This window comes from Triturus cristatus, chromosome 11 (genome assembly GCF_964204655.1).
Source record: "Triturus cristatus chromosome 11, aTriCri1.1, whole genome shotgun sequence".
In the NCBI taxonomy this organism is placed as follows: Eukaryota; Metazoa; Chordata; class Amphibia; order Caudata; family Salamandridae; genus Triturus; species Triturus cristatus.
The window spans coordinates 498,733,688-498,758,038 of NC_140594.1; the positions used below are offsets into that span (position 1 = coordinate 498,733,688).

General features: G+C 46.2%; 1 protein-coding gene across 2 annotated transcripts in view; it reads right to left on the reverse strand.

The window, feature by feature from the left end:
* The window catches only part of LOC146784477 (guanylate-binding protein 7-like), a 189,106-nt gene that overhangs the window by 35,781 nt on the left and 128,974 nt on the right, over positions 1-24,351 (reverse strand). For both annotated transcript variants that reach the window (XM_085633277.1, XM_085633278.1), the window contains exons 7-8: positions 19,665-19,945; positions 19,193-19,405 (exon numbers count right to left, since the gene is read on the reverse strand). In XM_085633277.1, coding sequence (XP_085489403.1) covers positions 19,193-19,405; positions 19,665-19,945 — 494 coding nt within the window. The remainder of the gene's footprint in view (positions 1-19,192; positions 19,406-19,664; positions 19,946-24,351) is intronic.

Sequence of the window (24,351 nt, forward strand, 5' to 3'; positions counted from 1 at the left end):
CTTGGAGGAATTACTCGTTTGAGTCCTTCCAAGAATGCTTTGATGGCAGGCACTCTGAATAAAGAGAGGTGCTGCCTGTTCTGGAGATAGGCTGATATTGCGGTCAAATGGACACGTATTGAGGTGTACGCCAGATTGCATCGGTATAGGTGTAAGAGGTAACAGATTATGTTTTGGATGGATGCGTCTAGCGGGTTAATGTCATTATTATTGCAATAAATGACAAACCTTTTCCATTTGGCTGCATAGCAAGCTCTGGTAGTGGGTCTTCTAGCTTCCTTAATGATGTCCATACAGTCAGGTGGCAGGTTTAGGTAGCCAAACTCTAGGACTTCAGGAGCCAGATTGCCAGGTTCAGCTGTTGCGGATCTGGGTGCTGAATCTCTCCATGGTTCTGCGTCAAATGCGCGGGTTTGATCCGCAGCCTTTGATGCGGCACCACGGAAAGTTCGAGAAAGGTGGTGTACCATGGTTGGCGTGCCCATGTTGGAGCAACCAGGACGAGTGTCAGTGAGTGTTGTCTGAGTTTGCGTGCCACCAGCGGTATCAATGGTGCTGGGGGAAAAGCGTACGCAACTCTGCCGGACCAGTTCATCCATATCGCATTGCCCTGCGACTGCGGATGTGGGAACCTGGCGGCAAAGCTTTGGCATTTTGCGTTTTCGCTTGTGGCGAATAGGTCTATCTCTGGATGACCCCACTGTTGGCAGTACGGTTGGAGTACTGACGGATGTAGCTCCCACTCGTGCATCTGGTGGCTGTGTCTGCTGAGCAGATCCGCCATCTGATTGTCCTTGCCGGGGAGGTGTTCCGCCATGAGGAATATGTTCCTCTGAATGGCCCACTTCCACATGCTCTGAGCCAGATGAGACAACTGTGGAGAGTGTGTTCCTCCCTGCTTCTGTATATAGTACATGGCAGTCATGTTGTCCGTCCGGATCAACACGACTTTGTTGCACAAGTGTACCTTGAATGCTTTCATTGCCAGGAAGATTGCCATCAGTTCTAGAAGGTTGATGTGCATCTTCTTTTGCTGTATTGTCCATAGTCCCTGCACTGTGTAACTGAGTACATGAGCTCCCCATCTCTGGAGAGACGCGTCCGCCGTCAGTATTATTTGCGGAACAGGCTCTTGGAACGGTCGGCCCTTGCAAAGGTTTTGTGGATTCCACCAATGCAGAGAGTTGTATGCCCGACCGCTCACCAACACTAGGTCTTTTAGTTGTCCTTGAGCCTGATTCCATTGACGTGCTAAGCACTCCTGAAGCGGGCGCATATGTAGTCTCGCGTGTGGGACTATGAAAATGCAGGAGGCCATCATGCCTATCAGCTGCATGAACACTCGCGCGGGAAGGGAGTGTTGGGGTTTGAACTTGGAAATCAGCATTTGCATGCTGTTGATTCTCACTAAATTTGGCTGAGCTGTGGCTGCCAGAGTGTCTATGGTCGCACCTAGGTACTGTTTTACGTGTGCGGGTTGGAGATGTGATTTCGGGTAATTTAGTGAGAACCCCAGACTGTGAAGAAGGTGAATGGTGCGGGACATGTGGCTGGCACATTGCTGGGCTGACTTTGCCTGAACAAGCCAGTCGTCCAGGTAAGGGTAGACGTGTATGTGTTGCCTCCGTAGATGTGCAGCCACAGTAGCTAGGCACTTTGTGAACACTCTGGGTGCTGTTGTCACGCCGAAGGGAAGGACTTTGAATTGGTAGTGCTGCCCCTGAATATTGAACCCGAGATATTTTCGGTGTGAGGGGTGAATGGGTATGTGGAAATACGCATCTTTGAGGTCCAGCGTGGCCAGGAAGTCTCCCTGTTTGAGCAGCGGGAGGACTTGTTGTAGGGTGAGCATGTGGAAATGCTCGGAGAGAATGTAGCTGTTGAGGGGTCTCAGGTCTAGTATAGGCCTGAGTGACCCGTCCTTTTTTGGGATTAAGAAGTACAGGGAGTACACCCCCGTACCTTGCTCGCGGACGGGCACGACCTCTATTGCGCCTTTTTCCAGCATACTTAGCACTTCCTGCTGTAATAACGCTAAGTGCTCTGAGGACATAGGACGGTGTTTTGGTGGTATGGTGGGTGGAGTGGAGGTTAATTCTAGGCAGTAACCGTGTTTGATAATATCTTCGACCCACCTGTCCGTGGTGATGGAGTTCCACGTGGACAGGAACCTTTGTAGCCTTCCCCCGACAGGTGTTGTGTGGTCGGGAGGAAGGGAGAGGGCGTCACTGTTTGTTTTTGGGGGAGGACCTGGTATTGCCGTATCCGCGTCCTCTACCCTTTGTGCTGGAGCCACGATATCCACCCCGGGTGTATTTATCGTAAGTACTTTGTGTGTTGCCCTTGTTGAAGGTTTGTTGTGACCCCTGTCCTCTACCTGCTCCTCTATTTCCGGGGCGACGAAAGGAGCCACTCCGAAAGGACTGTGTTTGGAGAGCCCCCATGGACTTTGCAGTGTCTGTGTCTTTTTAATTTTTTCTAGGGTGGTGTCAACCTCTGGTCCGAACAAGTAGTCGGGGTTGACCGGCTGATTGAGGATGTTATTTTGAACCTCAGGTTTGAATCCGGATATTCGTAGCCAGGCGTGTCGTCGTAACATGACGCTGGTATTTATTGCTCTAGCAGCTGTATCTGCGGCATCCAGTGCACACTTAATGGATGCGTTCGTGAGGAGTTGTCCCTCCCTGATGAGGATCTCTGCTCCCTCCTTGTATTGGTCAGGGAGATGTTGGAGTAGGGTTTCTAATGTGTCATAGTGGGCGCGATCGTAGCGAGCTAGGAGCGCCTGGGTATTGGCAATACGCCATATATTAGCTGCCTGAGCTGCAACTCGTTTGCCGGAGGTCTCTAGCACCTTGGACTCCTTGTCCGGGGGAGGAGCTTCGCCAGTAGTCTGTGAGTGCGCCCTTTTGCGAGCATTAGCGACTACAATGGAATCTAGAGGCAACTGGCCTCTAATGTACGTAGGGTCCACAGGCGCCGACCTATATTTCTTGTCGATCCTGGGGTTTATTACTCTTGCCCTAGTGGGTTCTTTGAAAATGTCCTTTGCTGGTTTAAGGACACCTTTCAGCATGGGTAGAGTTTTGATATTCCTTTCTGAGGATGCGAAAGTATCCATTAGAAAATCGTCCTCGATTGTGTCAGAGTGGAGTTGCACACCATGATTGGCCGCAGCACGTTCAATGAGGGCTTTGAATGCGGCAGTGTCCTCGGTGGGAGACGTTTTCGCTCCATATAGCTGCGTGTCCTGTGTATCCATAGGCGCACCCGGGTCTACAGGGTCATCCCAAGCCTGGTCAGGGTCCTGTTGGCCTTCAGGGTCCATCTCTCTGGGGTAGGGGACATCGTCACCCATGTAGTCCTCCAAAGCATCGGTTTCGGAGGGTGTCGGAGAGAAGGGCTGTGGATCTAGGTAAGAGGTATGGAGACGTTCGTAAAGAACTGGTTCCGAATCCGCTGGCAGCTTTTTCTTTAATGGGATCCGGTAGGAGTCCAAAGGCTGCTCGGAAGATATTCTCCGTTTCTGGAGCACAAGTCTGCCGGTGTCGGCATCGATGATGTGGGACGGTGACGTCTCCGTAGAAGAACATTCAGCAGGTGTGATCCTAGTTTGGGTGACACATGTCCTAATTTCAAACAATTTGGGTGCCGTGGATGGTGGCAGTCCAAAAGTGATGTTGGGTATTGCTGGAGAAGCTTTTTGAGCTTTTTTTGGCTCGGAGCCCGACGTGTCCTGGAGGGTTGCCTTTTCTTTGAGGCGTTGCAAGGACGCTGCAACTTGTCGAACCTGGAACGCCGACGGTTCTTTGGCGCCGAGCGGTTCTGCAGAGGCAGGCGTGGACTTCTTCGGGGCCACGGGGTCATCGAGTCGAGGAGAGGTAGTAGCTGTCGAGGACGTCGATGATTGGGCCTTCGGTGCTGCTTTCGGAGCGATGTGCGACGCAGCGGCCATTTTGACCTTTGTGGCCGGAGCCGAGTGTTTCGGTGCCGGGGGCCGAGGCGGCTTGGCGGTACCGATGGCCTTTTTCCGTGGGTCGGCGCCGACGTCGGCTGCTGCGAGTTCGGCACCGAAGTCCCGTTTGGTGCGGTCGGTGCCGACGGGTTTGGCTGGCGTCGAAGGTGTAGAGGGCTTCGATCCGACCAGTGTCACTTTCAGTTTCGGTTTCTGTGGAACCGATACGACTTTCGGTTTCGTTCTTGAGGAAGGGAAACCAGTCATTTTGGGAATTAATGGCTGTCGCTGAATGTCCGAGGCCGGGCCAGATGGCGGGGCCGAAGAACTGCGGGATAGGTCTTGGGTAAGGCCCGAAGGCGATCCCTCGACCGGAGCCATTGACTGACGCACTGGGATATCCTCTGTCTGTACGGGTAGGCCTTGCTCGTCACCGGAGCTACTTTCTTCGGCCCCTAAGGCCTCATCGTAGTCTCCTACCTCGGTGTCGGCTTCTTCTCTGTGAAAGAGTTGTTCTTCGACGTCTTCCGATCCGGAATCGTGTTCGGAAGCAGGGCTGGAGGGTAGGTTCTCCACGCCTTCCACATCTTCGTCCTCGGCGCTGAAGATGTTGGTCGGGGCCGGTGCCGCTTGCTGCGCTTCGAGTCTCGCCGCTCATCGATTCCGGAGAGTCTTCTTGGATCGGAATCGGGCACAGGCCATACATGTGGATTCGTCGTGATCCGGTGAAAGGCATTTGTTGCACACCGGGTGGACGTCGACATGGGGATATTTCGCATTGCAAACAGGACACCGCTTGAATGGTGTCCTCGATTCCATCGTCGATGTAGGGTCGATGGTCGGATACGATGCGAAAAAGTTGTTGTTGAAGTCAGTAAACTAACAAGTAACTGTCGATACCGATCGGGAACAGTACCGACGCGAACTAAAGGCCTTTTGGCCTGAAAAAAGTTTTTCCTAACTTGAGTCAAGATAAGCACATCCGAACCCAATGGAGGAAAAAAACAATCTGAGGATGGAGAGGATGCCCATGCGCACTGTGGTCCAGGGGAGGAGTCACCTATCTCAGGATACTTCGAAGACTCTTCCAGGACAACAACGTGCAAACATCCGGACCCAACACTAGGCGGCGATCTATGCACAGATATGAATTCAGCAGCCCACATGCCTCGAACTGTAAGCATCCCACAAAGAGTCTGACATCTCTGCAGCCATCATTGCTTGCACACATGTAAATACAACATACAGGCACAGGCAGGTGCTCTGCCTTAACCCCTTCCCCGCTCATGACGGAGCCGCTCCGTCATGAGCCACGGTTGCCGTGTGCTCATGACGGAACGGTTCCGTCATGTCACGGCCGTTGGCGGCCGCTCCGCCTACGCGGCGCTGTTTCCCCGCCTGTGCGGGGGGACAACGCAAATGGGCGGAGTCATGACGGAACCATTCCGTCATGAGCACAGCTCAACCGTGGCTCATGACGGAGCGGCTCCGTCATGAGCACAGCGCAACCGCGCTGCCCCCCGCACCCTCCAGCGCTGCGGCGGAATTCCCGCCGCAGCGAAAGGGTTAAAGAATCGTACTTGGCGAGGACGTCCTCTTCAATTATGGGAGCGCATATGGACAACAGACAATCACGGTTTTGCTGACCTAGTCTGCAAACCTTCAGTTGCTCAATTGATTGATTCTATTTACCGTGTTGCAAACTTCCCTATTGCACCCCCTATATGGTGGAGGCTCTGTACTGCCAAACATTCTTAGCCACACCTCCTCCCCATTAAAAAACTTTGCAAAACCTAGTATGACTCTACTTTAATATTTTCCTTCTGAACGCATGCCTCTAAAGACTTGGCATTATTGGCCATTGTTGTTATTATGAAGGCAAGCATCTCAGATACAACTACCAATTCATACAGTAAAGTATGTGCAACTTATGTTTTGATGACATTGGCAACACGAACCATAAGCACTGTATGATATAACACATCAGACCTTTGTATCTCAGAGTGGTTTTGCATGTCTCCTGCACACCAGCTTGTGCCTTAGAGCATTCTTGTGCTCGGCTTGGACACTTTCTTCCTTGAAATTATAAAGACGCAAGAACTAAACTCTGACCCAGTCAGCATTTGATGTGCTGAGACATGCTTTGTCACCTTGACATGAAGCCATTCTTTGCTTATTGTATGAACACTTTCATAGGTCACTTCTTTGCTGGCTGTACAAAGTGCTTATTGTAGGTTTTTTTTTCTTGCAGTTTTCTTGTGTGAAAGAACAAAAGTTGTTCTTCCACACTCACAAGCTCTGTAATATGAGTGACCAATAGGTGCGTGGTTGTATGTGATTTCACAGAAAACCGATTTCATGGAATACAATTACTGAGAAACCATTTCATGAAACTGTTTAATGGAAATTTTCAGAATGAGTGGCATTTACCTTTTCATAGAATCCAATTCATAGAAAGTCTTTTTAGTCGAAATTGGCTTTTGAATACTCATTTTTTAAGGGGAAATGCAATGGTTGCAAGTATTACTTTGAGAAACAGTTTTATCTGAGATACTTATTACAGTCCTTTACTTCAGGGGTCATTATTTCATATTAATATATTTTATATTGCCAGAAAATTACTTCTGATGCTTTTAATTTGCTGACCCATCATAACCCGTAAACACGATCCATCCCTGCCCCCTAAAATCTCTCACCACACCTAAACTACACTCATCCCTGAAATCTAAAAGTCCTTTTCCCTGAACCATACAATCACACAATACCTCTAACTCAACACATTTCTGAATCCTGGAACCCCTGTTTATGTCTAAACCCCACCCATCCCATACCCCTTAAAACATCTCAGCACACCCAAACGCCACCCATCCCTGTACCCTCAAAAACCCTCATCGCCCTTAAACACCAGGTATCCATGACCCATAAAAACTCATCACCCTAAACTACTTATCCCTGAGCCCTAAAAACCCCTTTCTACATCTATACTTCACCCATCCCCGAATCCTTAAAAACCCTCACCAGACATAAACTCTGCCCAGACATAAACTCTGCCCATCCATGAACCCTAAAACCCCTTGACAGCCTTACACTCCACCTATCCCTGAAACCAAAAAACACCTCACACACCTAAACACCACCCATTCGTGAACCCTAAAACCCCCTCACCACCCCTGCACTCCACCCATCTTTGAACTCCTAACAGTCCCTTTTTATACCCAAACACCAATTATTCGTGACCCCTAACACCCCCTCATCACACTAAACATTACCCATCCCTGAGCCAAAAAAAACCATAGTAGTCCTAGACTACACCATGTTTAATGTCATTTTGGGCTTTCCTTAAATGTATCTTTGATTTAAAATGTTTCCTTCAATTTTTGAATGTTTTTATTTCCTTAAATTTGTCTTTCCTTAAAATTTGTTTTCCATGATTTGGTCTCCTCTAATGTGGTTTCTCAGTTTTCGTTTTCCATTAATTCAGACAGAACACTGAAAGCTTCATTGTGTTTGGACAAGGCAAGAGAAACGGGGGGTTAAAACTTCTTATGTCCTCCACTTGCACCGAGTAAGGTGCCCGGTCACTTTTGGTGTGTTCAACAAAATTGCAATTTTGTCCATAACAGTCTGTTTTATATCGACATCCATGTTTCCAATGACATGGCATTCATGCATCAACTTGAGCATAATATTATCAGGTGATCCTCGTTTAATCCATTGCTCAGTGTGTACGTTTCAACTAAAAAGTCAGACGCGTTGGACCACGAACCCTGGTGTCATTGTACCAACCGGAGGATAAGCGAACGGCAGGGAAACGGTCTTCATTACCTGTGTACCAATATTTTGGTAAACCATTATGAATGCATATTATTGGATTTAGGTGCACTTGGGAGACACCCTCCACAGACCTAGTTGTCGATTGGTCGTGGTGAATTTGAAACAAGTTGGCGCTCCTTCGCTTTGGTCCAAATGTCCATTGTTCTTAATATGTACAGGGGATGAGTAATTTCTATAAGCAGTCACTAACATTGCCCTGATAAATTCTTAGCTTTATACCAGTAGATAACATACTAATACAGTAAAGACACCCATATCCAGGCTCTGATATTTAGCCCCTTTCACATACCACCATTATAGTTCGTAGTAGGGCTAGGTTTGGTAGACCTGTTGACACTAAACAGTTTCAATGACCCAAGTTCTCCTGCTGGGCAAGGCCCAGAGTGCTGTCCTCTCCGACTACCAGTGAGTTTATGATAGAACAATAACCCATTGCTTCACAAGGCCTCTCAACTTACGGACCGAGCACCAATGATGTGAAGCTGAGGACCCAATAACTTTCCCTATTTGGCATCCTGACGCTCCTGTGAGGTGTCTCTTCTTTGACCACCTTGGGACCTAGGATGGTCCCAGTTTACCCCAATAGTATTATAGTGCATTACCAAAATAGGTTGTTTCAATGAAGACTAACTTAAACTATTCAAGTAGACTTCATCCTTACTGAGAACCGAATCTCAATGGGTTGTACTACGGAATATCAACACCAAGAATATCGTGGTCCTCAAGAATATCGAGGACAAAATATTGCGTGATATAGTGTCACAAGGTAATTGCTTAAAGAGAAGTATAGATTTGCTGTTCATAAATCCACATCTATGTACCTTGAAGATTTATGTACCACATAGGTACATATTTGTGGAGTTAGGTATAGAAAATCTAGGCTTATTTACCTTTCAATCTTTTATTTTTGATGTTCTGTCCTCTATATTGTATTCCATTGATAATGTGGTTTCAATACTTTAAGGGGCACACCATCTCATTGTGTTACTTATATTTGGACTAATACAAGCTCAACCTTTAAGATTGGAGTGTAATGTGTTGTTTTGATTTATTGGGTGGAGGGTTCCCCTCTCTTTAACCCTCTTTTCTCTACAGCTCAAGATATTGTTTTTATAACTAACTGCATTGTTGGTGAAAATCGAGTTATTGTCTCTGTAATAAAAATGCAATTTTATAGGAAATTGAGTTTATGACCTTAACTTCTTCAGTGGCAGGAGGAGGGTGCATAAGAAGTCCTTACCGATGGAGTAACTATACCCCTCATTATTGTTCAGTAGTGAGGGATAAATTGGGAACTTTATGCCAGCCGACTTCCTCGTAGTTGGGTGGGGTACATTTTTGCCAAACACTATCCCCTAGATAGGGGGTAGTATGTGTAACTTTCACTCCCACTTTGCGCAAAGGGGAGGGGGGCTCAATGTTAGGCCCTACGCATAATCCAAAGATTTGGAGTGTACTGTGTCCACACGTCTTACCCAAGAGGAGTACAATTAAGAGACTCAGAGCAGCTAAAAGCCCCACTGCCCTGTGAGCATTTGTGAACAAGGGACTGCTGCAAGCTGTCAAGCCCCTTTTCCTTATCAATTTACCCAAACTGGTGACTTATGCATCATACAGCATTGGCTTTCCAATTGTGCTGCTCTGTTTTTATATTGGTTTTCCTCCCAATATTCACAAACCTTGGGATTGTTGGAGAATGTATATACCAGTGTGCATGAACTGATAAGGCACATGCACATTTTTAGTATTTTCAGATTCCCAGTACTTTTCTGGTGATCACAAACGATTACAGATTGTTGGAAATTACCATCGTTTGCATGGTACCCATTGGATTTTGCCTTGACTGTTTTTCTGGCTATAGTGCTATATACACTTTGCCACAGCTAACCAGGGGTAAAGTGCTTGTGCTCCTCCTTTCAATATGATGAAATTAGCATAACCTTGATTGGCATCTTTAACTTACCTATAAGACCCTAGTGTAGTTGTATTAAAGTGTACCAAGGTCCTCTAAGTTGAAGGTCACAAGTGTAATTCAGCAATCACTGTGCCTTCCTCTGTAGTGACAATGTAAATATGACTGCAGGCCTGCAACCAGGAGCCTGGCTGCGCAAGGTTAAATTGTAAATTTGACCTGTAAAAATAACTCCTTTTGACATGCCTAAACTTGAAATAATAATAAGTCACTCCTAAGTTGGCTTTAAATGCCCATAAGGCAGGGTGCATGGTATTTAAATACAGGACATGTAGTGGTTTACAGTAAATTATGTCCTATCAGTGAAAAGATTGAGATGCAATATTAAATTAAATATTGGCATCTCAGCTTAGGAAACAGCTACAGAGATAATTGTTGGACTATTATAAATATTTATTGCAATCCCAATTCATTGGTAAAACTGGGTTTGTAATAAATATTTTACAATAGGTACTTTTAGAAAAAATACCTGTTGCTTGCCTTAAGTCTCTCGAAGCCCATTTGCTTGACCTTTAAACTGTCGTCCATGACCTTCCCTGGTAAGATGCAAACTTGATCCCAGAGCTGAGACAAAGGCCATGTGTATGGAGAGGTGTTCTGTTTCTCTGACAGGGTGACGATCTGAGTTGTGCCCATGAACTTGATTAACTTCAAAGGGGTGTAGCTTGTCACAGACAGACGCAATTATCACCTGGGGCTGCACTCTTCCTTTGTTTCCATAGCCAATCAGGCAGCAGGCCCAGTGAAAGAGGAGCTGCCCAGAGTTGGTTTACAGTGAACACAGGAAGGGGTTGCTCTTTTCCCTAGCCACACATCTGAGGTGGGCTTAGGAGCTCTGCACATGATAGGACATGTTCTAGGCTTTAGGGAGAGTGGGGCACTGTGGGACGGTTTGAAGTCAAACACACAGGAAGGTCTGCAAAAGAAGGTAGAGTCACCCTTGGAAACCTTTCGTTCATTGGTCAAGGAGTGGCCGGGGGTTGCCCCCACTCACAGGCTGAACCTGGCATACATGTTGCACCCACAGTACCCTCCTCAGAACACCACTGGACCAGAGGAAGCCCTACTGTCTGAAGACTTGAGAAGACTGGACCCGCTTCACTTGTACCCAGGACCCCAGACATTACTCCAAGGGCAATAAATCTGACCTCCTGGTTGAGCTACAGGGACACAACAAGCTTCAAGAGGCATATTCCCATATTCCCAGCTGACTAGTACCAACTGAACCTGGCCTTGACCCAGTTGCTTCGCAATGCTAGAGTGAACCCTGACCCCGAATTGCTGTCCTCAAGGTCTTAGACCCTTGGCTTGTGTCGTGTAGCCCTCCTGAAAAACCTTGGTCTTAGAAACTTTCTGTCAACTTCGCAGTAACTTCTGCTACATTCTCCTTTTGACATCAGAATCCATCGACTTTGATGCCACTTCAGCTCCATCCAGCAGCTCCCTTGATTCCACTGTCGATGAGGACCCAGGTGCCCGGAGCATGAAAACTTGAACTTCTCCACCAGGAGCTTTTCCCACCGAAACTCAGTAGTTCCGCCGAGACGCCCTCCAGAGACCAGAGTTTGTCTACGTCAAACCCCCTCTCATCAACATAAACCCACTGGGTGCTCTTGCCGAAGGGTTGCGATGCGAGAGGTACACCGTCAAGCTACTAGTACCCTTCAATGCTATTACTGACCCCCTATCTCGATATATGCACCCCCTGCACCCGCGGGATGCCCTTAGCTCGACTTGATTTGGGGCCAAGTATTCGCTACACAGGATTGGGGTTACCATGCAGGCGATTGGCTTACAATCTTGTTAAAAAAATAACCGGGCTACTATGATTCATTAATTATCAAGCAAGGCCCGTTTTTCATACTAGGTACATCATCGCTTACTAGCGGTACTCCATGTGGAGTTAAGATAACTTTACTACATCTGCACATATAACCTGCACATTACAACATGGCCGCCGGTGAAATACATAGTTAGGTCGGGCTACTGCCCTCCCGCATCCCACGTGATTCTTCACGTCATTGGCACCGCCCACACTTTGGCTCCGGTGGGCATACTTAGATGCTTCCGACCCCCTGCTCGCCACCATCCCGGTGTCGGTGGCAGGGTAGGTCTTAAGGCAACAAGTGTTAACTCGCCGGTGAGTAGCTGAACTGATATCCCCAATTCACGAGAGGTGAGTGTGCGCGGCCGCGATCGTTCTGCCGTATTTTGATTCAGCTCCAGCTACCTACCGGCTCCCTGGTGTTGTTACAGGTCCCTGTGTGTGTCTCCCTGTGCTGCGCGGCACTCTCTCAGTGTCCATCGGGTCCCCTGACATCGGGATGACCGGCGGCATCAGGGGGGTACTGCGGACCTGATCAAATACCTCAAACTTGGTCCTCTAGAGGTTCTCATTGGTGAGCGACCGGAGTTGCAATCCTCCCTTTTCTATATTGCCTGTTGAATAACAGGTTGAGGTCTGCATACTTGAACAACCCTTGACCATTCTCTGTATTCGTTTAATGTTTTTATCCTCTCCTTAGGACCCAATTGGTGTCCTTTTTCATACCGCTGACTCACTGTAGCGAGTATATCTCACATACAGACCAGGTGAGTCCCGTGACAGTCCGTATGACTGCATCTGCATTGATGCCATCATCTTGTTTTATTCTTACATTTCTATGCCATTAGAAATCACCATAGGCACTGGGTATAGTTATAATCTTATGTAGTTCACTGTCCCACACAACGTGATCCAGGGACTACATCAAGTGCACACTGAGTGGCCCATGATTGCTGAGGCCTTGTAACTAGCACAATATTCCAAAAGCACCATAGATTGGTTGGGCAGTGAGGACTCCACTTATTTTGATACCATTATTCACATGGCAATATGTTTTTGTTTTTTCTTTGTTTTTCTTCATTTTATCTATAGGTCAACTACCTGTGTTCTGGGTACGTAGAAATGTACTTACGTCTGTAGTGTAGATAGCGTTTTATTCGATCCTGAGGAAGTGCCCTGATCTATAGGCCAACAATGGAACGAAACATGTCGATCACTTGAGAGCTGGACATACACCTCTAGATACATCATTACTAGTTCTGTGCCCCTCTCAGTCTTTTAACTAGGCAGTTTACCACCCCCAATAAAGTTGTTTAGGACTAACTGACCTATTTTACATCCACCTACACCCCACATCTACACACAAGGCCTCTTACCCCCAATGAACCCACCGGCAGGAACAAAAGATCCCCGACAAAGAGCCCTGGTTTGGGTGCCCGTCAGGTATTGCAGGGCCGACCTGACGAGGGGCAGGCTCATATGATGAAGCATGACACCTAGCTTGCTGGGTGTGTGAGAGCCCTAGTTCCGACAAGGGAATCTCCCTTCCCTTTTCTCTGCACACACGGAGTGGTCTTGTTGGACTCACTACGCTTTGCCCTCCTCCTGGTCTTCTACCTTCTATACACAGAGGAACTTCGTACTCTCTTTGCTTACTAGTCCTTTTGGGGCATGTACGCTGGACCTAGTTAAACACGTCCCCAGTCCCTCCTTTTGATGAATAACTCTCTAAAAGTGACATTTTCAAAATTGTAACTTAAAATCTGACTGTGCCATTAAAGAGGATTTTAAATTATGATTTATGTGAGTGGAAACATCATTATTCTATCTGGTCCCAAATATAGACAAAAAATGGCTATAAACTTTTAGACACTGGAACGCAGCACTGGACAAAGATGTCTGCCGCCACCTCTGCTGTTTGCAATAGTGCTGGAACCCCTGGCAATAGCTCATAGAAATACTTTGCTGCACTGGGCAATGAAGGTTACTGGGATGCAACATACTGTGCCAATGTATGCAGATGACATGCTAATCAGTGTTACTCACCCACTTGAATCAGTCCCCTTACACCTGAATGAGCTGGAGAGGTTGTTGGGCTAAAATGTTAATATTCATGTTGGGGGGTTCGATTGCCTGCCCCACCACTGATCTTGTGTTATTGGGTCTCAAGTGGAAAAAGGACAAATTCCAATATCTGAGCATTCAGGTGGACCAAACAGCAGAACAATTACAAGCATTTAATATGGGAAAAATTAAACAAGGCCTGAGTGAGTCACTTGGGTTCCACAATTCACTCCCCCATCTCAATAATGGAATATATTGCCCTTGTTAAAATGGTGTTCCTACCCAGATGTCTATATGTGATCCAGAACTCTATATATCTTATCCCTAAACACTCTTTTAAGGAGCATGATAAACTAATGAATACCTTCGTTTTGGCTGATAAACTGTGCTGTGTAAAGTTCAGCACAGTTAAAGTGGAGTGAGCAGATGGAGACTTGACGCTCCCAGACCAAGAATTATATTATCTGGCAAGTCAGCTCCAACATGTGGCGAAATGGTGCTCCCGGGACCATAACTGGGAATAAAGACTTCTACAAGGCTCCATCAATGCTGAACTCATCCTGTTGCTTTTGATGAGGGGTGGGAGGCGATATCCTCAGCATATTCCTCTACCTGATGAGACAGGTGGGGAAAGCGTAGGGCATGGCAATGAAAACGGTCCTACAACAATTGACAGTTTTTAGGGAATTGGACATTTGATGGGTTCAGCTCTTTTGTTATATATTTCAAGATAGAACAGCGAACCGCTGGGGAGAGGTAGATGTGTCACCCTAGGTGACCTTTATCCTGGAGACACCTTCATTACGTTCATGGATGCCCAGAAAGCATTAGGTCCCACACAACTGCTCCAATATGCTAAACTGTCAGGCATTTCCAGAGAGCTGGAGGGACTTCTCACATGTGCCTATGCCACCAAACTCTTGAAACTATTTGATCTAAAGGCCAGGGCCAGATCTCGATTTTTCCAGAGTAAGTATTAAAATACGTGGGAAAAAACTTCAATGGTAAAACAATCCCGGGAAGAGGATCTGCAAATACTTATTTCAGATGCAGACAGGGCACACGTGTGTCCCCAATTATTGGAGCTCTCCAATAATGGTTGATTTAAACTAATACTTTTCAATGTGCTTCACCATATTTACCTTGACCCAGTAAAGCTTGGCAGAATAAACTCAGAGTAGCCATCAGCATGCCGCATTGTGGGAATACTGACACATTATTTCACAGGGCCCGGTCCGGCAGACAGCTTTCAGCTTACTGGGAGTATATTGTGCAGAGTGTGCATGAAGTCACATCCCTGCCCCTGGAGCGTACATTTAAACAACGTGCACTGAGTGTAGTTCACAAATGGAAAATAGAGGAATACAACTTGAATTTGCAATTTTTGATTTATTAGCTAATATACGCAATGCCATAGAATGGTTGCAGTGGGAGGCTCATCGGCTACAAACATGGATTGAAGATGTCGAAGTGGGCAACGGCACAGCAAGTGCGTCTTAAAATGGTTAGGAGAGATCCTAAAGCAATAACAGACATACTCAGTTGGGTGGTTATGCTGAATGACTTGGCCATGGTGAATCATGGAGAAGCTGCATGGTTGATTAGATTATTTATCACCCACATGTTGTAGATTATGGTATATCAGCCTGGGTACGAGGAGGTGAAAGGGTGTTCATATCATGGAGGCTTCTGGTTTGTATAATCTGCCTTTCCTCGACAGTGCATATTGAACTGTGCAAGTGTAACTTGAGAAAAAAGTTGTATTTACCATGATCACCTGTGTCTACCCTAGTGACAGACGGTGGCAGTGGTTTATTTGTTTAATTTATTTTGTCCAGTCCCATTAAGGGTGTTTCAAAACAGAAAATAAAATGTTTATTAAAAAAACTAAAAAAAAAACTTTTAGTTCCATGCTTTCAATCTTTGTTATGTCATGACTACTCAGTAGCTCAATACAACCCAATATCTTATTTTAGAGATACATTATATTAACATAACCTAAGATCATTTTCCTAAAAAGCCCTGTCATTTATGTAATCGCCAAGGAAGTAAATTGACATTTTTGTTATCCTATTGCATGTTTTCTTCAGTAAATACATTTATCCCTTTCCAACAGTTCATACCAAGTTAAAGTGAAGCATTTCTGCTTGGAATGTGATAATGACGGCCCCTAGGGAAAGAAAGGCGCAGGCTAGTCTTTCCGTGGGGGAATTTGTGCCTAAACAGGACATGGGTGGGAATAGGTTGCTCAGGGGGAAAGGGGCGTGTCATCTGATTTGCATATAAGGGTAGGGTGAGGCAGGAACGGCCTCTTCTAGATCCTGTGCATCACCAGGGTGGGGGCTAGTGGGGAAGAGATCCAATTTGTACGCCCACCCTACATTATGAGAGGGTCAAAGGAGTGGGGTTTAGGGTGACCAACCGTCCGTAAATTTCACAGACTGTCCGTAAATTAGCCCTTTTGTCCGTTGTCCGTGATGAATGTCTTAACGGACAGCATTTGTCCGTAATTTTAGCTTGTCAGATAAATACCATAAATTATTTGCCACAATTTAGATTCCCAAGCTGAAGTGCAAGGGAGTCTCCTGTGCTGCATTCAGGAGGTAGGGGCAGACGGCTGAAAAAATAAGCCCAGGGTGTCTGCTTCCCCAAAGAAATGCAAATGTGTGTTAATGGTTACTTGGCAAATGTAACGGCTGCTTGGGAGGTGCTAACTTCTGGAATCCTTGGAGCTTGCTGATGACAAGTTATTTACAGAGTTCATGAACTCGAAAAACTACTGAAAGACCAAAAGATTAGGGCAGAGCAAGCCCTGGAAGACGAGTTCAAGACACACAGAGAGGCACACTGCAAACTTGAGAAAGAAAAGGGCACAGAGATGGAACAGCTTAAAACCAGGTGATGTGTAATTTATTTTCAACTGCTGTATGGCAAACAGTGGGACAGCCAGAAGTTTGGCAAAGAGCATATGGTCCTCTAACTGTATATTTTCTACTTTATCAAACAGTATGTAAAAACGTGCAATAGCACTGTAAACTATAAGATGACACAGTGAGCCAAATTCCCGTTGCTGACTTCCATATATCCTACAGCACACAGGTCTGAATCCTGTCAGGGCTCGTTCAGCTATTCATCATTCCAAGTCTGATAAACTGATTACAACTCAGTTGGGCTAAAATAAACTCGGTAAATAGGAAGTTATTCTTGTTATATGCTCCTCTGTCTTTAGCCACACTGTTGATAGAGAAACACTTGGATTGATGCCAATGCCTCTTTCAACCCAAGAAAAGAAGACCAGAAAAACTACATGGCATTTGCATATATGGGACATAAGGTGCTTGGATTATTCTATCTGCATCTTGCCTGGCCTCCTGTAATAAGATTCCAGTACTTAAAATCTAGACCAATGGGTCTTTCTTGAAGTAGTTGCAAAAATTCTTAGAATGTAAGTCACCAAAAAGCGGAATACGTGGACATGATGATCAAAGCCAGCAAAGAATTCCGACTCATTTCTCCTTTTGTGTCCGTTCAATTTTGGTTTTTTGCCAGACCGTGAGCCATGTGCTAATGTCATGTCAAGGCACTTTTGGCCTGTAGGTACAATGAGTTGCCAGATTTATATGAACTCCTGGCTCAGAAGGGGATCCCAATTAAATAACTTTGGATTATCATATACAAAATGCTCAATGAAGATATTGTGGGGGATGATGAAAATTCAACAGCGAAATTGTGGCCAGGTAGCATTCATTGTTGAATGCATGTTGCTATAATTTGAAAATGGCTGGTTGCCACATCATGTGGGTAATGAAATTTGGTTAATATGGGCCTACTGGCGGGAAAATTATCACAGCGTCAACACTCCACCCCCACAGGTTTCAGTCTCTAATGTTATATAATCATTGACACCCGGCTTATACTTAAAAGAGAGTTCATGTATATTCCATACAATTAAATAAATATCATATATAATGATATGCCCTTTGTGGTGAGGGGTGATATGTCCTTTTTGTTGAAGGGTCATAAGCGGCACACAAATCCTGGCCCCTTGCAGTGCATTGCTGCTGACTTAGGGTGGCACTCATCCTGAAAGGCTGCTATGGTCTTGCAGCACTCTCTGGCCTTTTCCGCATATATCCTCTTTTGTATCCCTCCCCTGGCATAGTCAGTGCTTGTCCAGAAAGAAGTTCACAGTACTTTACAAAGCTTTTCTATCCTGCTCTTTCAGCCGAATACTCACATTGAAAAATATTTCTAAGGCTGCTGGAGCTTTATAAATTTGTGTGTGTTTTCGACAGCTCTTGTGGATCCTTTGTCAAGCCCAGACTGGCAATAGGTTTGCCTGGGCGATCAAACAAGGAGTGCGCCCTGAGTAAGGAAAAACAACCATTGGTCTACAAAGACTTCAATTCCCTCTCTCGTCCCCCAGTCGGAATCCATGGGCTGGAGATGCCATTCTGGAGTTCATCCTCATCTGAATTATTTAGTTGTCCCTACTAAGGCCATTTACTTCTTGAGTAGGGTAAGTTTATTCCTCTGATGGCCACCCTTCCCTCCAGATCAGTCCCCTTGCAAAGTAAACATGCCCAAGGGCCATATATCAAGGGTAACAGACTGACTAAAACCAGGCTCTGGCTGGCATGACAAAAATAAAATTTGAACTGGGTACTGCAATACAAAGTGGATTGCTTGAGGAGGGACATAATAAACTTTTTTGGGATGTCTACTTAGTTACTTAAATACTATTGCGCGACCTCCTCTGATGTGTCTGTAAAACCTATTTTGTCTCAAATTGTTGTCCTGAATTTTGACCTTCTGTCCTGAATTTGTGTCCTGAATTTTGACCCTTTGTCTTGAATTTTTCCTCTTACCATCCTGAATTTGCAGCCATGCCAGTTGGTCACCCTAGTGGGGTTTTGTCGAATGTACAAGTTTTTCCTATGCCAAAATTAGGATGGGTTGCAGGGTTAGCAGGCGGGGCAGAAGTCTTGGGGGGTGAAATGTCACATGCGGGCTCTTCAACATCCTCAGGGAGGGGGAGAAGAACAGTGCGCAGGAGGAAAAGCCGGGGGCGGTAGCTTGTCGGGAAAGGTTGGACTGAGAAATGATGGTTGGGGTTGGAAGTTGCTGTGAGAAGTGATTGGACGAGTGATGTTGGGGGATGGTTGTCTTAGCTATGAGTTGTTGTTAATGAATAATAAAGTTATTGATGCGCAACCATGTCCTAATAAAATGTCCTTTCACACTACGCATAGGTCATGGAGTGTTTCTTGTAGCACGATACAGCGAATAATGGGTCATGGAGTGTTTATTGTAGCACGATACAGCGCATAATGGGTCATGGAGTGTTTATTGTAGCACGATACAGCTCATAATGGGTCATGGAGTGTTTATTGTAGCACGACACAATGCATACGTGATTTAATCATTCACTGAAGGACCATGTTATTTCTCTCCTGGGGCTATGCGATTTAAAAACACATAGCGCCTAAATTCTTATAAAGCATAAGTATTATGCGATCTTTGAATATGTTATCATCCATACCTTTACTCCTTTCCCAGGTGTCTGCTTGTATTTTTCTGTTATTTCCTTTTGATCCTCGACAAACGGTAAGTATCCTCCTGGCCTCGCATAATCCCCATTTGAAATCTTTCCTTCCATGGTCGATGAAAGCTTCTGGAGCAGATCTCTGCAGATATCAGTGGACCGCTGCTCATTCTCTGCACCAAACTTTTCAGCTCTGTCTTTCACCAGATTCTACATGAACAGCAAATGTGATAATTAACGGGTGTATGATATGTACCGGAAATACACATTAGGTAAAGTGGTTGGTGTGTTTTATAAAGTCGGGTGCATAAATAATTCTTACGCATGCTTACTTTTGGGGTGCATAATTAAACAAGGGAGAGGAGGTGCAAACATGTGCTACTGAAATAGGATTGATGTGGCCTCTCCAGATCTGAAGAAAAATAGAAGATAAAAAAAGAAAAACAAAATGGCTGATTCGTCAAATTACCCCCAGTTGCTTCTGAAACTCGTGATCTTCATCCTTAAAGGAGCGGTCCATGAAGATTTTGATGGCCTCTTTCTCACACTCAGCGTGCAGGTCTAGCAACACTTTCACAGTTGCCGTTGGGAATTTCGCTCGTTCCCTCATCTGCTTCTCGTAGTGCGCGAAAGCCTCCTGGACGGCTGCAGAGTTCTCAATCTGTGCAAGAGCAAGCACGGTGTTCTCTATGCAAGGCACTGTCCCGCTGCGAATGGCATCCACGTAAGTCACTGCCAGGTTTGCCAAAACTGAAAGAAACCCATAAATTCAAATCGTAGGCACCTTGAAAACTGAAGTATTTTGATCTCACAAATTAGCATCATTTAATTGAGAAAAGGGATTTAAAGATCACAATTTATTAATAACTCCTTATTCGGTCAGCATCAACACTGTGCAACTGTGAGAATCAAAGGCACAGCCGTCCCAACAAGAGGTACCTTCCAAAGTGTAAGCCAAATCCGTAACTACCTCACCTACCCTTCCACCCAGAATAGACCAACTACTTCTTCGACCTCTTCCCAACTGTAGCAAGAAAGGCCATCACAGTCCAAAACAACACAAACACGGGGGCGTGATCTGGCGGTCCGACATGGCAGATGCACCTTAGGGAAGCTCCCGTAGCCCAAAGAAGGAATATGCTACTTACCAGTATGCATCTGTTCTTGGCATGTAGAGCTGCAGATCTACACACTGTGCATAGATCGCCATCTGGTGTTAGGCCCGGATGTTGCCGTTGTTTTTCTCTTGGAAAGTCTTTGGAAGTCACGAGGTATGTGACTCCTCCTTTGGATCATATTGCGCATGGGCTTCGGCTCCATCCTCAGATTGTTTTTCGCCAGCGGGGAAATGATGGAGCTTTGTAAGAAACAGAAAAGATGCCCATGTGTGCTGTATCTAAATAAGATCAAACTGGAACAGATAAAGGTAGCCGGTGAGGCGGGTGGGCGTGTGTAGATCTGCAGCTCTACATGCCAAGAACAGATGCATACTGGTAAGTAGCATATTCCGTTCGAGGCATATGAGCTGCAGATTACACACTGTGCATAGATTATATAGCAGTTCGCTCCTAGCGGCGACCACCAGTATCTGTTGCAGTTGTTTGAAACAGTGTTTTGAGAACAGCCTGGCCCACACTAGCTTGTTGCTTAGTTTTCACATCTACACAATAGTATTTAGTGAAAGTGTGCGGTGTAGACCATGTAGCTGCTTTGCAGATATCATCTAAGGGGATGTTCCCTAAAAATGCCATGGAAGCCCCTATCTTACGTGTAGAGTAGGCTTTAGGGGAAACAGATAGCGTTCGTTTTGCTTTGTGGTAGCAAATCTGTATGCATTTAACAATCCACCTAGCTATCCCAGATTTGGAGATGGGGTTGCCTTTGTGTGGTGGTGAGAAAGACACAAATAGTTGTTTGGTCTTACGAAAAGGTTGTGTTCTCTCGATGTAGTAGAGTAAAGCTCTTTTGACATCTAGGGTGTGTAGAGCTCGTTCTGCAAAGGTTTGTGGCTGCGAGAAGAATAAGGGCAGTTCCACAGATTGATTGAGGTGAAAGGGAGAAATGACTTTAGGAAGGAATTTTGGATTAGTGTGGAGAACAACCGTATTATGATGCATTTGCAGAAAGGGTTCTTGAATGGTGAGTGCTTGTATCTCACTGACCCTTCTGAGCGAAGTAATGGCTACAAGGAAAGCAGTTTTCCATGTTAAAAATTGAAGCTCACATTTATGTAGAGGTTCAAATGGAGGCCCCATTAGTCTTGTGAGAACGATGTTTAGGTTCCACACAGGTGAGGGTGGCACTCTGGGGGGAATTATTCTCTTAAGGCCTTCCATGAAGGCTTTTATGGCAGGTACTCTGAAGAGTGATAGATGCTGTCTATTTTGTAGATACGTTGCTATGGCAGAAAGGTGTAGTCTAATAGACGTGTAGGCTAGGTAGCATCTTTGTAGGTGTAGTAAGTAGCCTATGATGTGTTGGATAGACACATCTAAGGGATTGACGTTATTGTTGTGAGAATAGATCATGAAACGTTTCCACTTGGCTGCGTAGCAAGCTCTAGTGGTAGGTCGTCTAGCTTCTTTAATGACGTTCATACAGTCAGGGGGAAGATTAAGGTAACCAAATTCTAGGATTTCAGGAGCCAGATCGCAAGGTTGAGCTGAGCTGGGTCCAGGTGTCTGATCTCTCCATGGTTCTAGGTTAAGAGGCGTGGAGAGAGGTGTAACTTTTGGTGCGGAACTACGGAGAGTTCCAGCAATGTGGTGTACCACGTTTGTCTGGCCCAAGTCGGAGCAACTAGGATGAGAGTTAGGGAATGTTGCTGTAGTTTGCGCACCACTCATGGAATGAGTGGGAGAGGTGGAAAAGCGTACGCAAATCTGCCTGACCAGTTCATCCATATTGCATTGCCTTTGGACAATGGGTATGGAAATCTGGCGGCGAAGCTTGGGCATTTGGTGTTTTCGTGGGTGGCGAAGAGGTCTATCTGTGGTTGCCCCCACATTTGAAAGAATGGTTGAAGAACTTGTGGATGAAGTTCCCACTCGTGGATCTGTTGTGTTTGACGGCTCAACAGATCTGCAATGGTGTTTTGCACTCCTGGGACATGTTGGGCTAGGAGAAAAATGTTTTGAGGTATGGCCCATCTCCATATGCTCTGTGCTAGCTGAGAGAGCTGCAGAGAGTGTGTGCCGCCTTGTTTTTGGATGTAGTACATGGCTGTCTTGTTGTCTGTGCGGACTAAGACAGCCTTGCGTGAGACGTGTGTTTGAAAGGCTTTTAGGGCTAGGAATATGGCCAGTAACTCCAGATGGTTGATGTGGAGTAACTTTTGTTGAGGTGTTCACCTGCCCTGCATGGTGTGATGTAGTAGGTGAGCTCCCCAGCCGGAGAGCGATGCGTCCGCAGTTAGAACTATTTGAGGAACCGGCTCTAGGAACGGTCGCCCTTTGGAAAGGTTTTTGGTGGTCCACCACTGCAGAGAGCGATGGGCACGACTGTCTACCAACACCAGATCTGATAATTGACCCTGAGCCTGGTTCCATTGGCGTGCTAAGCACTCTTGGAGAGGACGCATCTGTAGTCTTGCATGAGGTACTATGAATATGCAAGAGGCCATCATCCCTATAAGGAGCATAAACACTCGGGCTGGAAGAGAGTGTTGTGGTTGAAATTTGGCGCGAAGAGCCTGTATGCTTGCTATCCTGGCAGGACTGGGGTAGGCTAACGCTCTTGAGGTGTTTTAGGTGGCACCGAGGTATTGTTGTACGTGGGACGGATGCAGATGGGACTTGGCGTAGCTTACTGTGAAGCCCAGGTCGTGAAGTAGTTGGATAGTGGCGTGAGTGTGTTGTACACACTGGTTGTATGAGCTGGCTTTTATGAGCCAGTTGTCTAGGTATGGGAAGACGTGGATATGTTGTCTTCTCAGGTGTGCTGCCACTACCGCTAGGCACTTGGTAAACACTCGTGGCACTGTGGTGACTCCGAAGGGGAGTACTTTGAATTGGTAGTGCTGACCATCCACTACGAATCTGAGAAACTTCCTGTGAGTGTTGTGAACGGGAATGTGGAAATAGGGGTCCTTGAGGTCTATGGTGGTCAGGAAGTCGTCCTGGGAAAGCAGAGGAGGCACCTGCTGGAGTGTGACCATGTGAAAGTGGTCTGAGTGTATGTATTGGTTTAGGGGTCTGAGGTCCAGAATGGGTCTTAGAGAGCCGTCCTTCTTTGGTATGAGAAAATATAGGGAGTAAACTCCCTTGTTTTGTTGGTGGGTAGGAACTGGTTCTATTGCATTTTTTTTGCAGGAGGGAGATCACCTCCTGCTTTAAAAGTGACAAATGTTCCTGTGACATTGGGCGCTGTTTGGGTGGCATGGTTGGGGGGGTAGATGTTAGTTCTAGACAGTAGCCTGATTGAAATATCTTTTGCACCCATCTGTCTGAGGTGATGATAGCCCAGACAGGAAGGAAATTGTGGAGTGTGCCCCCGACTGGAGTGGAATAGTCTGGGGGGAGTGGAGGGAAGTCACTGGGTGGGGGTGGAGGCAGAGAGCGGGAGGTGTTAGTTTTGCCTCTGCCTTTGTTGTTGTTACCCCTGTAACTGCCTCTTTGGTAACCCCTTGTGAAGGTGGATTGGGTAGGGGCCTTGTAGGAAGTGGAGGCGCTGTCGGAGGAGTAGCCTCTGGTGGTGCTTCTAAAGGAGAAACGGCGTAAGGAGCGCCTGGGAGCTTGCGACTGCAAGGCTCCCATAGATTTTGCCGTGTGTGTGTCATTTTTCATTTTTTCGAGGGCTACATCGACATTAGGGCCAAACAGGTGTTTCTCATCAAAGGGGTGGTTGAGGATGGAACTCTGAACCTCAGGTCTGAACCCTGAAATGCGTAGCCAGGCATGCCTACACAGAAGGATGCTAGTATTTATTGCCCTCGAGGCGGTGTCAGCTGCATCGAGGGCACAACGGATGGAGGTATTAGTGATAGTTTTACCCTCCTGAATTAGTTTGTTGGCGCTATGTTTATATTTGTCAGGGAGGTGTTGCATTATTGACTCCAGCTCATCATAATGTGCCCTGTCATATCTGGCTAGGAATGCTTGGGTGTTAGCAATGCGCCATATGTTGGCCGCTTGGGATGCTGTCCGCTTGCCAGAGGC